Source organism: Callorhinus ursinus, unplaced genomic scaffold (assembly GCF_003265705.2).
Source record: "Callorhinus ursinus isolate GAN/ISIS: 27379988/994484 unplaced genomic scaffold, GSC_fseal_2.0 scaffold8, whole genome shotgun sequence".
NCBI classification, from domain to species: domain Eukaryota; kingdom Metazoa; phylum Chordata; class Mammalia; order Carnivora; family Otariidae; genus Callorhinus; species Callorhinus ursinus.
In genome coordinates, this window is record NW_027397070.1 from 29,919,594 (window position 1) to 29,939,899 (window position 20,306).

Consider the following 20,306-nt stretch of genomic DNA (forward strand, 5'->3'; position numbering starts at 1 on the left):
TTGGTCTCCTCAGATCTGGGACAGCATCTTAAGACTGTGTCATTGTTTAATGTGTTTTAACACTGATGTCTTGGTCCATCAGATTCTAATTTAGCACTGGGGCTGCCTGGCTAGCTCAGCCGGAAGAACACCCAACTCTCGATCTTGGGGTCGGGAGTTCAAGCCCTATGTTGGGTGTAGAGGTAACTGAAAAAAATAAACTTAAAAAAAAATCTAATTTACCATAATGTTTCTGTTTTATTAGCTTTTTCCTCCCCAAAGGCCTGGTCGCCTGTTTTTACACCAGTCTTTGGATATCCCAACTCCTCCCCACTGATCCAAAAGAGTCTATTTCTGAACTTCCTATTCTGTTCTATTTTGAATCTGCCTTTTTGTATTTGCCAACTATTACTAATGAAAAATTACTTGGTAAGAGGGAGCAGGTTTTCAAGCCAGAATAATCAGACCTTGAGGCTTTTAGGAAGTTAACTATGGCAACAGCCGAAAGGACACAGTGAAGTAGAGGGAGCAAAGCAGAGTAATAGTCCTCACTAGTCAGTGCACAGACTAGCCAGGGAAGGATGCTTCGAAGTGAGGACAACCAAGAGACAGGAAAATCCTCAACTGGAACAGCCTGATGGTTAGTGAGAAAGCAAATGAACTTCTCAGTAGCAATTTTCAAACCTCATCAATTATCATCTGGGGAAGTTAAAAAAAAAAAAAAGTATTATGAGATGGGCTGGATGGCTAAAGGTGTGTCCTCTGGAACCTGTATTTTTCAAAAGTTCCTAAGTGACTCTGATGAACATCCAGGCATGGAACCACTGTCTTGTCCATCTGATGACTCCTGAGAGTATCCATGCACTAGAGCCTAAGACTAAACTCACAGTCTCCGGGGCACCTGGGTGGCTCAGTAGGTTAAGGGTCTGCCTTCGGCTCAGGTCGTGATCCCGGGGTCCTGGGATCGAGCCCCATGTCGGGCTCATTGCTCAGCAGAGAGCTTGCTTCTCCCTCTGCCTGCTGTTGCCCCTGCTTGTACTCTCTCTCGCTATCTCTATCCCTGTCAAATAAATAAATAAAATCTTTAAAAAAATAAACTCACAGTCTCTAGCACTTGCCAGGGGCTAGTTACCCAGGAAAAGGCTACGTCAACAGGTCAATCAACAAGTGAGGGCCCCACTTCTCTGAGGGCCACCGCCCTTCACCTTGGCTGCCTCCCCTATTTCGTGCAGCGTGTACTGTTTGCTGAAGCAGATAAGACTTCAGTTTCATTACCAGGAAAGCCAATGACCCCAGAATGAACCTGATAAATGAGGCGCTTCCATATTTGAAAAATACCTGATCTTTGAAACTTGATCTATTCCTAGAGTCAAAAGACTCACTGTACCTCACACTAGTCTTTACTTCCTCGATTGGAAAAATGACAGAGGTGAGCTCTAATATATGAGATCGCCGAAGATCTGCCAGATGCTCATAATGACTCCTTAAGTCAATGGTTTTTTTTTCTACCAGGTCACCAAGTCTGCGATTGTGCCTCTGAATCTTCTCCTTTTTCTCTTGATGCCGCTGCGCTCGAGTATAGAGCTTCTGATTCTTTTCCTTGGTTTTCAGAAGGCCTTCAGAATCTGAAATAAATCACACCCAACAATTATCTCTACAGATGGCTCCTGGGGCCTGCAGAACCCACCTCACAAGTGTAAGCATCTTCCTGAAGTTTAAACCGAAAGCAAAACTTCAGGTTAACTAGATAATGTTCACTAAGTGGAAATTGAGTTTAGCTTAAGTAAATAAATAAATCAAAGTGGACCATCACCTAAAGGACTCTGGGTCTCCATCTGTAGTCATCATTTGTAAGAATCACTCAACAACTATCAAGTTTAAGTTCAAGCCAGGAAATACTTGACTTATTGGTAAGCACTGAAGAATAACCATGATGGGCAGAAAAGATATCTAATCCAAGTTTGAAAAACTTACTGGCTGGCTACCTGATTTTCCTTAGAAACCTCTTACATGTGCCTTGGGCTCCACTGAGATCCAGGGATAATCTCACGACAGGTGGTCATGCAGCGAAGAAACAGACCAAAGGCTCTGAAAAGTTACAGTGTAGTGTCTCGGGACCCAGCAGGGTGGGAGCCCTTATTATATGCCAGCATTTGAAGCACTGCAGGGGCAACCAAAGCCCGGCCACACAACCAAGAATGGAGACAGACGCTCATCCTGTCTGATGTGTGTCCTTTTCATGAAGCTCCTTCAGATTCTGGATCAAAACCTGTTAGGGTGTTAGGGCTGTAACTCAACTTCTCTCCAGTGGCAAAAACGAGTTGCAAAATCTCAGACAGACTCCTAGAAGTAACTTAGGGGGCTCAGACAAAAGTTCAAAATCAAGCTCATTATTTTTCCACAAAAGCCTCATCTTGATACCTAGGTTCTCTACTTAAGGATTTTTTTTGACCTGTCCACAGCCTAAGTCAGTTCCCTGCTGGTCAATTCCATGGGCTGACCTACTATTCTTCCGTAGAGGGCTTTCTTTTCCTTCCCAGTGTTACAATCTTATTAACTCTCCCCCAAACCCCACTTCCAGCTCAGTTCCACTCCAGGCCTTCACCAGCCCAGTCTTCATCAACTGTAAGCAGTGCCTGGCGGTTCTCCACTGCCCAACAAACACACATCGACCTCCTTGGCCTCGAGGCCACTCCCACACTGGCACACATCCCACAGTTCCCTTCTGCACCCCTTCACCTCAGCCTCAGTTACTAGGCACTCCAAACCTTTTCTACAAAGTGGAACTATTTCAATGCATGCATGCATGGATGGATACTAAACCAGTCATCATTCCCTTTAGGATGTCCTCTACAGATCCTATTCAGATCAATGTCTCTAGGAATGCTATTAGCTTCTACTCTTCAAATGTCCAAATTTTTCTCATTCAGCCAGGCCCCCTGCCATAAGTGCTCCCCAGACTTTTTGCTCCTCGGAAGCCTGATGCAATGTGTGTACCTCACCTATAGCTTAGTTCCTTACACCAGGTCCAACCAAAGCCTTGTTCTCCCCTGACTAGATTATAACAAGCATCTGATAAATGTCTCAAAGGTGGTCCTCTGAGCGAGGACCACTGAACCTAGGTATTTCACTGTAGGCATAAGGTTTCTTGCGGTTTAGTTTCCCCTTACTTGTGCATTCTCTTTACCATTCTTGCTCAGTGTGGATGTTCTAATGTTTAAGTTGCTGGTTCCATCACACTTATCTTCCAGCAAGCTCACTGATTTTCATGATCACTACTGAGCTCTTTACAAGTGCTCAAATGAATGTCTGGCCATGGGCCCCAGTCATATGATGGTCAGATTTTTTAAGAACAGTTTCCAACTTGATATCTACTGGATCAAAACCTGTTAGGGTGTTAGGACTGTACCTCAACTTCTCTCGAGTGGCAAAAATGAGTTGCAAAATCTCAGACTCCTAGCAGTAACTTGGGAGGCTTCCAGGTACCACCCTTCACAGGTGGCAGGACACCACCAGTCACCTAGGCCGCACTAGTGCCGACCCAGCACTCAAGCGTTTGATCTGTCCTCTCCATGCCAACATCCCCAGACATAAGAACACTCTGATGCCACTTCTGTCACCTACTGTTGCTTATTTGGGTAAGTAACTTTATAGCACAGATCAACTCAACTTTAAAGGTTCATACAATCCAACTTCCCTATCTATACCATATATCTGTATTATTCTGTATCACATAAAATTATGTATGTGTTATTTTAACAATAAAATTTTAAAAAATACTATTTACTGGGTAACAAGCTCTTCACTTGTGGACTTGAGAACATGCATGGTTTCTGGAATCCATGAACTCCCTTAAAATTGTTTGCAAAATTTTCTGAGTCTCGTCTAAAGGGTGGCAACTAGACTGCTTTTATGTTCTAAAGAGCAGTGGTTCCCAGCCCTTGGTAGGTCATCAGTACCACCCAGAGTAGTGCTCCTCAAAGTGTGGCCCGTGGATCTAGGCCTATCAGTAAACTTTTACCAGTCAGACAAGAGAAGTACAGAAATACAGAGTAAGTTTAGCAACATTTTTCTTTGACATGCCATCCAAATGTGCAATCATTTTTCTAGTATTTTATTGTACTTTATAAAAGTATTGGTATCAGCTTATGACAGATTAGAAATCAGAGAGGAAAAAATGGTCTTTTACTACAGACAGTTTAAGAACCTCTGACCCAGTCCCCACACATGAGATTTGAATTTCCTAAGTCCAAGGTGGGTCCCAGGATTCTCTCTCTAGATTTTACAAGGGTTACCAGGTGACTCTGAGGATTTGCTAGGTCCACTACTTTAGTACCAAATCTTTTCTGTGGTGGTCGTTTTGTTTTGGGGAGTCAGGAATCTGTTAAATTCAGCTGACCAAAGTTTTAAACTTGCTCATCAGGCAAGGCACAAACTCAGTAAATCCAGCAATTCTAGGAGGTTCACAGACACCTGGGAGCAAATCACTCATGTGAACATCATGGGAGGATGTGGAGAGAGGGGTAAGTCTCAAGTCCCTACGCTGCTGCTGAACCAGAGCCTCTGGATACGCACGCAAAGCTCAGTGGGTAACCAGCTGTCTCTGGTTCTGACACCTCTTCCCCATGCTGCTTTCCTCTCCAGCTCACTAAGCCTGTGAACTCCACAGGAGCATTTTATTAGGACAAACATTTTCAAAGGAAGCTTTTGCTCTATTACATAACACTATAAAATACTTGCTTCTGAAAGCAACGAGCAGACAAGAAAGGGATTCATAAGGTATGATGGTGACTCACTCTGAATTTTAAACAATGATCTTCAGAAATACATGGAATATGTCTAAGGATACAGGATTTCTAAAAGGACTCTCCTAAAATTTGATAACCATTTACGATGAAGGATGAGGTACACAAATGTAAGATTAATACAGATTAAAAGGTGTATGAGACTCACAATGGAGAGAAAAAGCCAATAGTCTGTGTTTCTGGAGTGAACTAATAATTATAACTGAGTACCAAGCTTCTTGTTAGCAAAGGCAAATGGAAATATATATTCCTTAACTTTTTTAATTGAGAAAAGTAGTTTATTCAAAGGTCATATTTGTGTGTATATGTATATATAAAATATATATATTTGGAAAAATATTTACTTAAAACCCTCATACAAATGTTTTACAAGAGGAGGAAGGCAAGCAGGAAACCTTTCTAGGTTGCTGTTGCCTTCCCACCCCTCCTCTCTCCGTCTCTCTAGTTTACTAATCCAGTGAAATTCCACACTAGCCCTTTATTAGGTCTAGAAGGGGGACACATTACTTACTTATTTTCATTTCTTCATTTCCTTTACAGATTGTTTGTTTAAGCTGTTCAATCCTCATCTTGCAGGACATTATTTTCCATCTCTTAAAAAAAAAAGTATGCAATAAATATCACAAATGTTGGTCTCTTATGATTAATATGATTATCTACCTAGGATCACTATTATTTTGAGGCATAACTTAGAAAACACAATGAAGAAAAGACCAATATAATTATATTTATTATAACTTTTGTGACTATGGTGGGCTACAAAAAGAAGAAAATGTTATTCTGGTTCTGTGCAGAAGCTGGTAGGAAATTAAGACAGAAAGAAATTCACTTACTTCTTTCATGTGTAATGAGGACAGACAGAAATGGTGAAGTATATTCTCCTAACCTGCTCTGTCCGATATACAGCTAATGATCACATGTGGCTATTTAAAAGTCATCTGAAATTACATAAAATTCAGTTCCTACTCAACACTACCCACATGTCAAGTGTTCAACACATGTGGCTAATGGCTACCATATTGGTGAGTTTAGACATAGAACATCTGCGTCATCACAGAACGTCCTACTATTGCACTGCTCCAAACCCTTCATGCTATTTACTGAGGAGACCATTAACATCACTGTATTATCTCACTAATACAATACACAATTATTACTTGCAAAATAATAAAAACTTCAATAAAAACAGAAGGTTTTCTCCCTCAAGATGAATAAAAGATCAGTAAAAATGCAACCTGGCAGCCAGTTAAAAAGTATGATTACCTATTCTATAATGCCTCTATAAATGTGGATAATTAAAAGGCTAAAACAGCATTCAAGTATTTATGGTGTTTAACACTGGCCGAAGTGGTCTGCTGGTACAAGACACAGAGCAGATTGCTGTGATGTTGCAGCAGCAAAGTGCTAACCGCCCTGACGGAGGGACACTTGAAAACAGACTCGTGGGGACCAATGAACTGATTCAAAGATGAAATGGCCATGGGATGTCTTCACTTTTAAGGGGTTTTAGTCCTTAGGAAGCAATACTGAAATCTTTTATAGAAAAACTAGAAAACAGTACAGGGAATTTAGAAAAACGGCAAAGGGATTCTTTATAAATAGCCTTTAATGGTCTTTTCCCATACAATGTATTTTGTTTCACTTATGTCACATACATTCTTCAAGTATTTAAAAATTATGAATGATGCTTATTGTGAAAAAAAAATTAAACATCACAGAAGAGAAAAATACAGTGATCATCAGCCTGACTCCTTCCCATTCTTCAGGGGTAATCTCAATTAAATTTTAATATGTATCTTTTCAGATTTTTTAGAGTATATTTATATTTAAAACACATACACAAATGGAATCATACTTCACCCTAGCCTACTTTTTGTTTGCTCTGTCATTAAAAAAACTCTTGGATATCATTGTTATCAACACATGTGGACTGAGCATTCTTTTGAACAGCTATACTGCATCATTTATTTATCTCATCCTGTTTGATGAGCATTTAAGATATTTATGGATCACTACCCAGGCTCTAGTCAATCATCTTCTTCATCCATAAATCTCTACATTCCTGTATTTTCTTAGGAGGAAAACTGATTATACCACATGTGCAATTAAAAAACAAAAACAAAAACACACACCCCAACAAACCACTAACTTGTCCTCCAACCAAATACATCAATGTATACTCCTACCAAAACTGAATAAGTACTATCAAACTCCTTATTTTCATATGCTATACTCATTTTTCCCAGTTATGTTCATTTTGCTCAGAGTCTTCAACATACAGAACTTTTAAAACTTTTACATAGTCAGTGAAAATGTTTTCCTTTTATGGCTTATAAAGGTCTGCCCATCTGTAGGTTACATTTATAAATACTCTCCCATATTTTCTTTTAATATTTTTATGAGTTTACTTTTCACATTTAATCATCAATCCATGTAGGGGGTGTGTGTTTACAATGAGTAAGTTTTTTCAAAAAGGATAGTTCATCGTTCTTGTATTCCTATGTCAATACCAGACTTCATACTTATCCTTTATAATGGCTCTATAATTAATTGCCAGTACTCTGGCATCTAGATAAAATATTTGAGGACCCACACTACAAATATATTCAAATAGAGGGCTGCCAAAAAATGATAATTTAAATTCAAAGTGATACTTTTAAGCACTACCAAATGAAAAGCATGTAACCACAAATATAAATATTATTTAAATACTTCTTACAGCTTACCAACTGATCTGTTATCCATTTTCCTTCCATAGCTTTTAACACTCTGCACAGAGAAAAGACAATCATAATTATATTTTGTGAAACTCAAAAATGTAAAATCAACATCTTTTTAAAGTAAGTTCTTAAAAATGTCTGGAAATACCAAAGTGAGACTCAAGCATTCAATAATGTTTTCCAAGGGTGCCTGGCCAGTCAGTGGAGTGTGCGACTCTTGATCTTGGGGTTGTGAGTTTGAGCCCCATACTGGCTGTAGAGATTATTTAAAAATAAAATCTTTAAAAAAATAAAAAATAAAAATGTTTTCCAAATTCCCCATTCTCTAATTTTTTCCCATTTCCTTCTTTTTGCACTTTTAATACTGCCCAGAATCTTTCTGTAAACACTCACAATTTCCAATAAGAGCCAGAGCCTTTGTCCTGTCATAATCAATCATTTCTATGAGTCATAATTATTAATAATAATAGTTACAAGAGAATTCATAATCTAAAATGTGATGCTCAGTTCCCAAAGAAATGGCACAAGTTGGCACCTGTAAAAACCTGTCCTATGAAGTGTTCTACGGAAGAAATAAAAGTTTCTGTGATTAAATTAGAGAAATGACTTAAATAAATCTAAGCAGGGTTCTGTAATGCAGGACATCTCAGAAGATTTACTCTGCTCATAAATGTTTTCATAGACCTGGAGTGCCTCTGGAGAACAGTGACTAGGTCAGTTTGGGACAGAAGATTCTACAGGACAATTCTCAAATCCAGAGGGTGAGATTCATCAGGGGTGCTTGTTAATAACTCAGATTCCGGGACCTTGCCCCCCACCCCAGACCTAGAGTCAGAATATCTGAGGATAGGATTCCGAGAATCTGCATTTTTAACCTTTACCTCAGCTAATGAATTCTAATGTAGATGATATGCAAGACCACACTTTGCAAAACGCTGATCCAGAAGAAGAAAGATAAATGGAAGACTTGACATCTTACAGGAACCACCACTTATTTGCCTGTTCTGGACCCATTTGCTGCACATCAATTATCTGGGCCAGGGGTTTGACTCATCAGTCTAGTCACTGAGTGCCTGCTGCGAAGGCACTGGGTCTGATCCCAATGTTTTCTAGGAACCTGATAATCTCTCCTGTTTTGCTTCTCCCACATGCACTGCTCTTCCAAACTCTGAGACTGTATCCTAAATTCAACAAGTGAGCAATCCATGTATCTACATACCACAGCACTGAATTAAACCACACGGTGACAACAGAACCTCCACACGCAGAAAAGCAAAAGGGAAACTCACTCTTTTTGAAATTCTTCTTGCTTGCTCTTAAGTTGGCTTAACCTTTCTTTCTTGTCTACAAACCTATAAGAAAAAAATGTAATGTTTTATTTAAATGTTCATTCTTTTCAGTTCAGTGAGATTATGCAAATTCCTAAGAGCCAATCCTTTCTGTAGATTCATCTGGAGATGTCCTGGTCCTGAAAGTAAACACACATCTTCTCAAGGCGGTACGCACATGGCTGCTTATGCCACTTGCTCACTTTAAAACTAAGTTCAAATTCTCAACTTTAAAATTCTTTCATGGGTATATAAAATATGTCTAGAAGCCACCCCCCCCACCCTGCTCAGATTAAATTATCTTCCAAAACAGGCACATCAGAGCACTAGAGTGAATTTGAATTCAAGGAAATTGAGGCTTCTAACATAAACATGATTTTAATTTAGCTTAATTCAATCCTGCTTTCACCTATAAACTGGTTACTTATAATTTTTAAAGTACAATTTTTTTTCCTTACTAATTTTATTGCTAGTCCTTATGGACTAACAAGTTATTTAGTACAAATTATCAAAAGGAAGGGATATCACATTGCAGTTCATTTTCTCTACAGTTTTCTCCCCTTACCCTTTTCTTCCAGTTACCTTATTTAGGGTTTAGTCTGCTTTTTTTTTTTTCTTTGCACAGTTTAAGATGGAAACTTAGATCATCCATTTTAAGCCTCTCCCTTTTAAATATAACCATATAAAGTTATAAATTTCCCAAGTACTGTGTTAGCTAAACCCCAAAATGTCTGATAGGGTATATTTTCACATCATTTGGTTTGGAATTCCTAATTTTCCATAAATTCCTTCCTTGACCTCCAAGTTCTTTAGAAGTATAGTGCTGAATTTCCAGATATATGGGTTTTTCTAAGTAACTAGTTGTTTTCCATTTTCTGACAGAATATACTCTATGAGATTTCAATCTTTTAATTTGAGAGTATCTTACGGCCTTGCATCTGGTCTGCCCTGGTGAAAAGTTCCCTGTGCACCTGAAAGAATATGTATTCTACAGGCTTTGGGTACTGTGTTCTAGAAATGTCACCAGCTGAAGGTGATGAAGAGTGACGTTCACATCTTCTAGATCTGTGCTATTCACTAAGATAGCCACCAGTCGCATGTGCTGAGTACCTAAAATGTGGCTTGTTGCTTAATAAGTATCTGGGTAAAAAAAAAAAAAAAAAATTATATGACTAACATCATGCAACTGACTTTTAAACAAGCTAACAGTGGCTTGCTATTTTAAAAAAACATGATAATGCCATATGCTATAGTAACATAGTATGGAATCCAAGATTAGGTTTTTGGCTGTCTCCCAAATTCCTAGCCTAAATGAAAACAATCTAACAGAATAGTAACAACCCTAGAATCGCTTCCTTAAAATGGTCCAGACTAATAGCAGTCTAAAATATTTCTAAAACCTCATGTTTGAAACATATCCAAATATAAGTACTTCAAAATGGAAGGGATCAATAGATAAATGGATAAAGAAAACGTGGTAAACATACATGCTAGAATACTACTGCCAAGAAAAAAGAATGAGACTTTGCCATGTGGGGCAACACGGACAGACCTAGAAGATACTACACTAAGTCAGTCAGTCAAAGACAGGCAAATATCATACGATTTCACTTACATGTGGCATCTAAAAAACAAAACAAACACGAAAATACTTAAATACAGATAACTGGTGGTTGCCAGAGGGAGGTGGGAGAGGGGAGAACAAAACAGATAAAGGGGAAGTTTATCAGTTATGAAGTAAATAAGTCACAGAGATGAAAAGTATAGCACAGGGAACATAGTCAATAATACTGTAGTAACACCGTATGGTGTATGTGACAGATGGTGACCACACTGACTGTGGTGAGCACTGAGTAATGTACAGAAGTGTCAAATCAATGTGTTGTACAATACACATGAAATTATTTTAACATTCATGGAACACTACATCAAAAACTAATGATGTAATGTATGGTGATTAACATAAAATAAAATTTAAAAAACAAAAAAAATTTAACATTGTAAGTTAATTATACTTCAATTTTAAAAAGAGAAAAAAATGGGAGGGATAAAATATTCTAATTATGACCCTATCATTTAATAGGCAGTCACTGAAAATGTATAATGTATGTTAAACAAAAAAAGCAAATCAAGTGATATTATATACTTGTGTGACTAAATTAAAATTAGATTAAAAATTCAATTCCTGGGTGGCTCAGTCGTTAAGCATCTGCCTTCGGCTCGGGTCATGATCCCGGGGTCCTGGGATCGAGCCTCGTGTTGCGCTCCCTGCTCTGCGGGAAGCCTGCTTCTCCCTCTCCCTCTGCCTGCCACTCCCCCTGCTGTGCTTTCTGTCAAATAAATAAAATCTAAAAAAAAAAAAAAATTTTTTTTTAAATTCAGTCCCTCAGTTGCACTAACGACACTTCAATAGCCACTTACGGCTGGTAGCTATCTTACTGGACAGTGTAGACGGACAACATCACTGCAGAAAGTTATACCAAGTAGCACTGCAATGGCCAGTAAGGTAGTAAGTGCATGAAATAGTAAACACTCAAAAACCAGTGTGGAATTTAGACAAACTCATAGACTCATCCATTAATTTATCAGGCAACTTACAACAAAACATCTTCCAGAATAATAAATCTAATTATATATTCTGCAGCTGTGTACTCTCTGACATATTGTTATATGCTTCCATCTCCACATATCAAAAATGAGAAACTAATGTGGTATTTACTTCTACCTCACTGAGGCAATATGGTGATTCGTGTTCTGATAACCTGCAGGAGGTGACAAACTCACAAGACTCATCAAACCAGGCAAACAAAGACTGACCATGGAGGATAAAATCTTGCTTTTAGAGGCTACAAAAGTTCTCCCTTCAGATCTGTTGTAGAAATATCACTTTGCACTAAAACAAACTGGGATGACAAACAACCTTGTCCAGCTTTATACTGAGCTGGTTCTCTTGGGCTTCATTAAAAAACTTAAAATGTAAATATACAGTTGCCAGCAGGAATAATAAACAAAAGACAACAATTCCTACTGTATCAAACACTTCATGAGTAATGTTATTCTTCATGAAGGAAATTAAAAATAGGTGGTGTTAACAGAGCTAAACAGCAGATGAGATCAAGGAATGTGGCTGGGTCAGCATTTCAACTGCTCATCTGCACACTCATCCATTCTCTGCATTCTCCGTCCCACCACTCATGGAAAGATAAATTCATTCCACAATTCTGTGCTTTCTCAATATGGTTTCCAAGAAATAGATTAATGCAGTCATCATATTCAAACTAGATTTTCTTTAAAGATTGTATTCATTCGAGAGAGAGAGAGAACACAAGCGGAGGGGCAGAGGGAGAGGAAGAAGCAGACTCCCCGCTGAGCAGGGAGGGAGCCCGACCGGTGGCTTGATCCCAGGACCCTGAGATCATGACCTGAGCCGGAAAGCAGACACTTAACCAAATGAGCCAACCATGGGCCCCCAAACTAGGTTTAAGGATACAAAAAAAAGCAGGGAGGAAAGGAATATTTTTTGTACTATCTTTCAGAAGTGGGGTTTATCACAAAATATCTTGTGTCTTTTTCCATGTCAGAACATACAAACTAATTTCATTCTTTAACAAATACACAGAATTTCAGTGAATGGACATCCTGTAATCTATTTATATGAACTCCTATTGATGAACATTAGCATCACTTCCAAATTTTCACTATTATCAGTAATGTTGTAAGTGAATAGCCTAGTGCACAAATCTTTAAAAGCTTTTAGGTTTCTCCAGAAATTCCTATAAATAAAATAAACTGCTGGGTCAAGTATTCACATGCAAAATTCTGGCAGTTATCTTTAAATTTCCTCAGAATCATTTCATATAATTTACAACCCCACCAACAGCTGAGTAACAGAACCTGTTTTATCTCACTCTCTCCAAACTGCACACTTCTTTTTAGGCTTTGCTAAGCTGATCGGCCCCCCACCACTTCCGCCCAAAGATCATAATCCATTCACTTGCTTTTCTTTATTTCACTATTAGAAATGTTGAACACCTTTTCCCATCTTGTTGGCTATTTACTTTTCTTTTTTTGTTCCCCTATGTCTTTTATTTTCCTATAGCTTTTTTAAGAATTAGGGAAATTAGCCATTTTTCTTTCCAACATCTTGAAATTATTTTTTCTCACTTTGCTTTCTGACTAACGTGTGTTTCTGCTCTACAGAACTTCCCAAACTTTTATGCAGATACATTGAGCAATTCTTGTTGCAAAATGGCTCTAGTTTTGTATTGTTTTCTGAAAGGAATCTGCCAGTGAACCTGTACCAGGCACTGGGGCTTTTACAACACTATATTTTCTCTCCCAATTTAAAAATGCCTTGTATTTACCAAAACCCTACATACTTAGAGTTGTGTTTTTTCCCCCCTAAAAAAGTACTTCCTTAAATGGACTTTGTCTCCTAAATTCTCTCATACTTTGCAACTATGATTTTTTGTTCCCCATTAAAAAAGTACTCCCTTGGGCGTGCCTGGGTGGCTCAGTCAGTTAAGCGTCTGCCTTCGGCTCAGGTCATGATCCCAGGGTCCTGGGATCGAGCCCCACATCAGGCTCCCTGCTCAGCTGGGAGTCTGCTTCTCCCTCTCCTTCTTCCTGCCATTCCTCCTGCCTGTGCTCTCTCTCTGTGTGTCAAATAAATAAAATCTAAAAAAAAAAAAGGTACTCCCTTAAACTAACTTTTAAACAGTCCCCCTGCAGTGGAGACTGATGAGAATAGGGGCCCTGGTCCCATAATGCCGGGGTGATACCAGCGTCGGCACAAAGCCCAGCTCAGTGCGTCATGCCTCTCTGGGCTGACCTGGGGATGGGTTAGAGCCGGCTCTGTGAATGGAAAGAAGGCATGCCAGGCAGAGGGAACTCTGCTGTTTCACAAAGCAAAGAGCTAATTTGTCCTGCACGAAAGCATGTCAGCACTGTGGGTAGGATAACAGGGTTAGGGGTGTGCTAATGAGGCATCAGTTAGGACCGTGAGCCATGTCTCTCCACACCGTTCCAGGGCCACAATCACAGGCAACTGAGTAGATCTACCCACAGGTCAGACTATTCATACAAATCTGCTCCATACCACCAGAAAAACAGCACCAGGGTGTGTACTCTATCAGGGATCCACATTATTAATTCTGCTATTAATTCTAGGTGATAATTAACATCCTCATAACACCCACGACTTGAGAATTTAATATGTCCTAAGCATGTCCTTTCCTAAAATAACTCTAATCCCTCCATCTGCCTGCCCAGTCCTTGCCCTCATCCTAGGAATGTAAGGATGAATTTACACTGTGCCTAAGAATAGAGCAACAGAAAAGTCTAAGAGTTCTAGAAACACTAATGAATTTTAAGAAAGGCAAAAAATAATAACAACCTTTCAGATGTGGAGTTGAGAGCCTTAAAAATATTAAACCCTTTGAACCAGTTATTGCAGTTCAAAGAAACAGATCAGAGATGAGGAAGATTTATATCTGAAGGCACCAATCATGAAATCTTTCATAATAGCAAAAATTGGAAACAATGTTCAATAGGAGAACAATTTATCAAATGATACTATATCGCCATGCAGGACATCATAATATTTTTGAAGACATGAACATGTGTTTATGAGATGCTGGGTTTAAAAAAAAAAGGTGCAACACACTATAGACACATGGTATGATTCCAATGAAAAAATCTGTAAGCACACACACATATGCAGAGCAACAAGGCTGGAAGGAAATATAACAAATTATTAACAGAGCTGCGAGAATATGGGTAAAATTCTCCTTCAGGTATTTTATTTTAGAAGTTTTCTACAATAATGGTATGTACATCTACAGTCAGAAAAAAAAGATCCCAATCAATCAAAATTTCTCATGCTTCTCCTCAGAGGATCAAATACACTATCATAATCCCTTAAAAGTACCTAAATTCATAGGTATCCTGAGACAGATTATAGTCCTTGGCTTCCTTAAATCTAAAAGGGGGGATGAGCACTAACAGTTTTTAGGTCTGTGGTGGAGATTTCCCATCTCTGATCTGGGCACAGGTTTGTTAGAAGAATTAATGATAATTTCTGGCTCTAGAAATAAGGCAGTGGGGTTTCCCAGGCAAAAGTGAGAGCACAGATCTCTCTCTCATATAAGCAGAGATGGTTATAGAACTAAATATTTCTTCAATTAAGATACTAACATGGTAAGAATTCCTAGTCATTAAATTTTTCTTCCTTAAATTCTTTAGGTATACAACGGTATGATGTTTATGGACAAATGCAATATGGGAGAAAAAAATCCTTATCAGGATGGTTCTTTTATCTTATGTTAGAATACTTAGAATATGAGAAAATATGGTAAAAATATACTCTACTGGCAGGAATGAAGGTTAAGTCATTAAAAGAAAATAGAAACAAAGCACTGTTTAGTTTCCTCACTTATAAAACAAGAATAAGGCTTATCGTACTTGGTTACAAGGATTAAATAAGATAAACGCGAACATAAGGTACAGGCCACTTTGCACATAATATACCCTAGTTTCCCTTTCTCTTCATTGCAATGAGTGATTTTGCACTTAATCTTACTAATGCATTAAATTGAACTCCATATATAAAAATATAGTTCAACTCTGGAAGTGAGTTTAAGAATTAGCATAGCCCAGGAGTAAGTAAGATACAAATACCCTGAATTTCCTCATGTTAAAAACAGGTTAATATCTCGTGGGTTTGTGGTAGGGAACAAATAAGATAATAAATGTGAAAGTCTTTTATACATTCTAAAAGGATAGTGATAAGAGTAGCCATAGATACTGACTGAAAACAGAAGCTGTATTTTCTTAGCAGACGTGCAAAAGTGGTATAAATACAATTATCAAGCTGCATGGGATGGGAGTTGAGTTCCTTCCTGAAGGACACAAACAGAAGAAAGGTTGCAAAACTCTTCTAAAGGTGGGGAATCTAGCCACCTGTGGAGCTTTTGTTTTGCTTCAAATGTAGCTTGGGAAATGAATTCTCAAGACAGTAGATTCTTACAGGCTACAGTGACTGACAACCAAAAAGATCTGGAGAACAAAAATATCTAAAGAATAATTTTTGGGGGGGGTGCCTGGGTGGCTCAGTCAGTTAAGTGTCCGGACTCTTGATCTCAGCTCAGGTCATGATTTCACAGTGGTGAGATCCAGCCTGGGGTCTGGCTCTGTACTCAGTGGTGAGTCAGCCTGAGATTCTCACCCCCTCTCCCTCTGAGCACACGATATCTCTCTAAAATAAATAAATCTTTTTAAAAAATAAGAATAATTTTTTGGATGTTGCGTGTGTCTTCCCCTTGAAATCTTCAGTACCATCTAAAATTTTCTCCTTGTCCCGTATCCCACCAATTTATTCAGCACCTGTATTTGTTTCCTGGTAGAAGTGTAACATATATTCTTAAAACTCACCAGTGAAGATAATGCCGCATTGTTCCTGAAAACCTACTTATAAAAGCAATATTCATATGCTTATAAATGTCTTTCTTTTCTGACCCACAAGTTAAAATAACTGGTTCCTAAACCAGCAGGCAGATTTTCTGGGGTGCTATAGTCTCTGGTTATCCTCAGATTATGTTCCCCATCTCCTTCCTATACCTATCATAAACTGGTAACCAATTTCTTTCCAGTCTTGAGTGGAAAGATAAGTTTAACTTGTCAGTTATCTATTGGGTAACAGTATTATTTCTGGTGTTAAATAAATGTAAATCCAGAAAATTACGTTCCCGTAAAAAGCCCTGTAATTTAAAAAATGTTAACCAAAATCCAAGTAAGACTGTGTTGAGAGAACTGCCTTAATATCATTCCTCTTCATCTCTTAAAGAAGTACACAAGTTAAAAGGCAGATGAAAATCAGAGAAAAAAGTGGGTATTGTTTTAGGATTGCAGCCAAGGTGGGAAGTGAGCACAGGACAGTGCGGATGAAGGTACCAAGATTATGAATCTTCCCACTGAACAACAACAAAATATTCATTTAGATATTTTTCAATCTATCTGCCAAGCTCATTTAGTCCACAAAATTATATGAAGACCCATGTTCCCTTCTTAGGAGTCAAAGGAACTAATTGTTATGAGGTAGACTGCTCATTGATAGCTAATTTTCTTTGAACTGCTCAACCATTAAAACCTTTACATTCAGCTAGTCTATTAATGAAGCCTGAAAAAATAAATTTACAAGACCTTTGATATACAAAGTTATCACATTTGATATACAAAGTTATCACATTCAAGATCTATGTAGGCACAGCTAATTTGGCTAATTTACCAAAAAGAAATCAGAGGTTAAACAAGGGTTTTTACTGAGGGTTGCAGGAGCGGGGGGATGGGGTGGCTGGTGATGGACACTGGGGAAGGTATGTGCTGTGGTGAGCACTGCGTATTGTGTAAGCCTGATGAATCACAGACCTGTGCCCCTGAAGTAATACATTCTATGTTAACAATAAAAAAATAAATAAAAATAAAACAAGGGTTTTTAAACTGTGCCGTGTCCGCATTTCCAAGTGTTTTTCCTCAAGTTAGTGAGGGGTTTTCATAAAGTACAAGGAAAAAGAGTCGGAAGGCAGCAAAGCAGAGAATACAAAATTTTTCATAAATACTGAAGACAGTAGAATATTTCACAATCAAGCTATGACTAAGGCTTATTAATATTAAATGTAAAATTTTATTTTATTTATTTGACAGAGACAGAGACAGCGAGAGAGGGAACACAAGCAGGGGGAGTGGGAGAGGGAGAGGGAGAAGCAGGCCTCCTGCTGAGCAGGGTAATTCCTTGAGAGCAAGAGACCTTTCTCCTGTGAAAGTGCCAGGATATTTTATGCAGATAGCTGTACCCACTGAGAGCTCGTTAAAAATGATTTGACTATTAGGACAGTGGTCCTGGGTCTTAAGAGATTCTTACATCCTACCAGATGTTGGGCACTGTTCTGGGGAACAAAGGAAAACAAAACAAAACATTCGACTTATTAAGGAATGCACATCTGGGAAAAGGGAAAGATGGAGAATGAAGTGAAGCAGGCTGGGCAGACCACTGTGGCAGTCCTGTCATCCCTGAGCCCTGAAGTTTCTTTTATTATCTCTAAAAATCTTGAATGGTTCTGGTATTTGCTCTTCATTTTTCCGCTTGGTCGGAAAAAAAATCTGTGATTACACACCCCTCTTCTGAAAATTCACTTTAATGTTCAGATTTAGCAAAAAATTTCAATCTCAGTTTTTAAAGTGGTATTACCTTTGCCATTCTTTCAACAACACGCCTACCCTGTACTACCTGCTGCTGCTACACTCAGCATCGGTGATCCAACTGAACAAACCCAGAATTCATGCTTTCATGGAACTACATTCTGGATGCAGATACCTTCTTTGAATAAATAACATTACATATCATGCTCAGTACCATAAAAGAACTGAGTATTGCTACAGAAAATGATGGCGTGGCAGAGGGGAGATGAAGTGGGAACATACCTTAGTGAAGGTCAGGGAAGGCCTCACTGAGAAAGTGACATTTGAGACTTGAAAGACAAAGTGGCACTCAGGAGGAAAAGTGTTCACGCACAAGGAACAGCAAGGGAAAAGGCCCAGTGGTGGAAAAGTTTCATATGTTTGAGGATTCCTGACTACGGAGAAGTATGAAGGAACATGGCATGAGTTTATTTTCTGAGTGCTTAATATACGCTAGACATCATGCTAAGTATTTCAATGCACGCTCTTATGTCATCACTACCAAACCTATGAAGTTAGATTCTCCCTCCCCATTTTCAAAAGGACATGAACAAGCATAGGAGAGATTAATAAACTTGTTCAGAATCACATAGCAAGTGGTGGAGTATGGATTCAATTCAATGCAGCATGAATCCAAACTTACAGCCAAAGTTAGAAGATAAGCAGTAGACAAATCAAATGAAGCTTTATATAAAGCCACAGTAAGGAGCTTGAATTTTATTCTAAATGCAGTGGAAAGCCACTGAGAAGTTTAAACAAAACAGTAACATTATCTGATTTACATTTCTGTGGCTGCTGTGTGGAGTTGTATGGGTAAATGAAATGAAACCAATAAATAGTCAGGAGAGAAACGATGGCTGTCTGGACTAGAAGTAAACCAATTCAAGGTCTATTTCGGAGCAAATCAAATTAGCCTTGCCAATGATTTGGAGACATAGAATAAGAAAAAAGGGAAAGTCTAGAATAACTCCCAGGTTTGTGGCTTTAGTAACAAATAGATCATGATGGATAATCATGAAATGGTTTAGGATCAGACTACGTTTAGGAAAGAGGGATAGTGTCATTCAATCATTCAATAAATCTTTATTAAGCTTCTAATACGTGAAGATACAGCAGAGTACAAAACTGATAAAGTTTTGTCTTCACAGAGCTTCCACCACTGGAGTGGGGGGCAGGCAGTTAGACAAAATGATATGTAAACCATAAGATAGTGCTAAGTGCTATGGAAGACAACAAAGCAGGTTAAGTGGGAAAGGAGGTTACCATTTTAATTAAATGGTTAGAGAGAGCTTCTCTAACATATGAGCAGAGGCCTGAAGAAAACAAGCGAAGCCACCCTGAAGATTTCTGGGAGAAGAGAGTTCCTGGCAGTCTGAGTAAGACTGCATTGGCCCTGAGGCAGGAGTGTTCTTCGTCTGTTTGAAGACTGGCAGGGAGGCCAGGGTGGTATAGCAGAGTAGGTAAGGGAAAAAAGAGATCAGAGGGGAACAGACAATATGGAACTTTTGTTAAGGATTTCGCCTTTTTTACTTTGGGTAAAACAGGAAATCCTTGCAAGACTGAAGATTTGAAGAGTAGAGGAGTGGTGTTACTTCAGCTGCAAGATGGAAATTACACTATAAGGGAGCAAGGGTGGAAGCAGAGACTCAAGAAGCAATAATCCTCTGGTGGATCAGACCAGGAAATAGAGAAAGGGTCAGATTTAGATAGGTTTTTTTTAAATTTTTAAAAAAGATTTTATTTATTCATTTGAGACAGAGAGAGAGCATGAGCAGAGGGAGAGGGAGAAGATGTGGGGCTCGATCCCAAGTCCCCGGGATCATGACCTGAGCCAAAGGCAAACGCTTAACCATCTGAGCCGCCCAAGCTCCCCTAGACGGGTTTTTAAAGAACAAACAGGATTTCTTGATGGGATTAGATATGATGGCATTAGGAGAAGAGTCAAGGAAGGATAGGAAGTTTTTCCGGACCTGTATCAAAGAAGAATGAGGTTACCATTTACTGGGTTGGTTGGGATGAGCATGGGAAGAAAAGATTTATCATGGAAAACCATGAATTCAGTTTGCCATATTAAAATGGAGATACTTATTACAAATTTAGAAACATGTTGAGTAGGCAGCTGCTTACTGGATCTCAGAGAGGTCTGGGTTGGAGATACAAGTCTGACAGGCAGTCTTTAACACACAGACATTATTTAAATCATGCGAGTGGATCTGGGAAAAAGTAGAGACAGAGAAGAG

The 20,306-nt window shown here is 38.7% G+C and overlaps 1 protein-coding gene across 1 annotated transcript in view; it reads right to left on the minus strand.

Moving 5' to 3' along the window:
• ATG14 (autophagy related 14) overlaps positions 1–20,306 on the minus strand; it is a 34,201-nt gene that overhangs the window by 12,226 nt on the left and 1,669 nt on the right. Inside the window, exons 2-5 of the mRNA XM_025869996.2 lie at positions 8,794–8,856; positions 7,511–7,553; positions 5,296–5,377; positions 1,367–1,604 (exon numbers count right to left, since the gene is read on the minus strand). Of these exons, the coding sequence (XP_025725781.1) occupies positions 1,367–1,604; positions 5,296–5,377; positions 7,511–7,553; positions 8,794–8,856 (426 nt within the window). The remainder of the gene's footprint in view (positions 1–1,366; positions 1,605–5,295; positions 5,378–7,510; positions 7,554–8,793; positions 8,857–20,306) is intronic.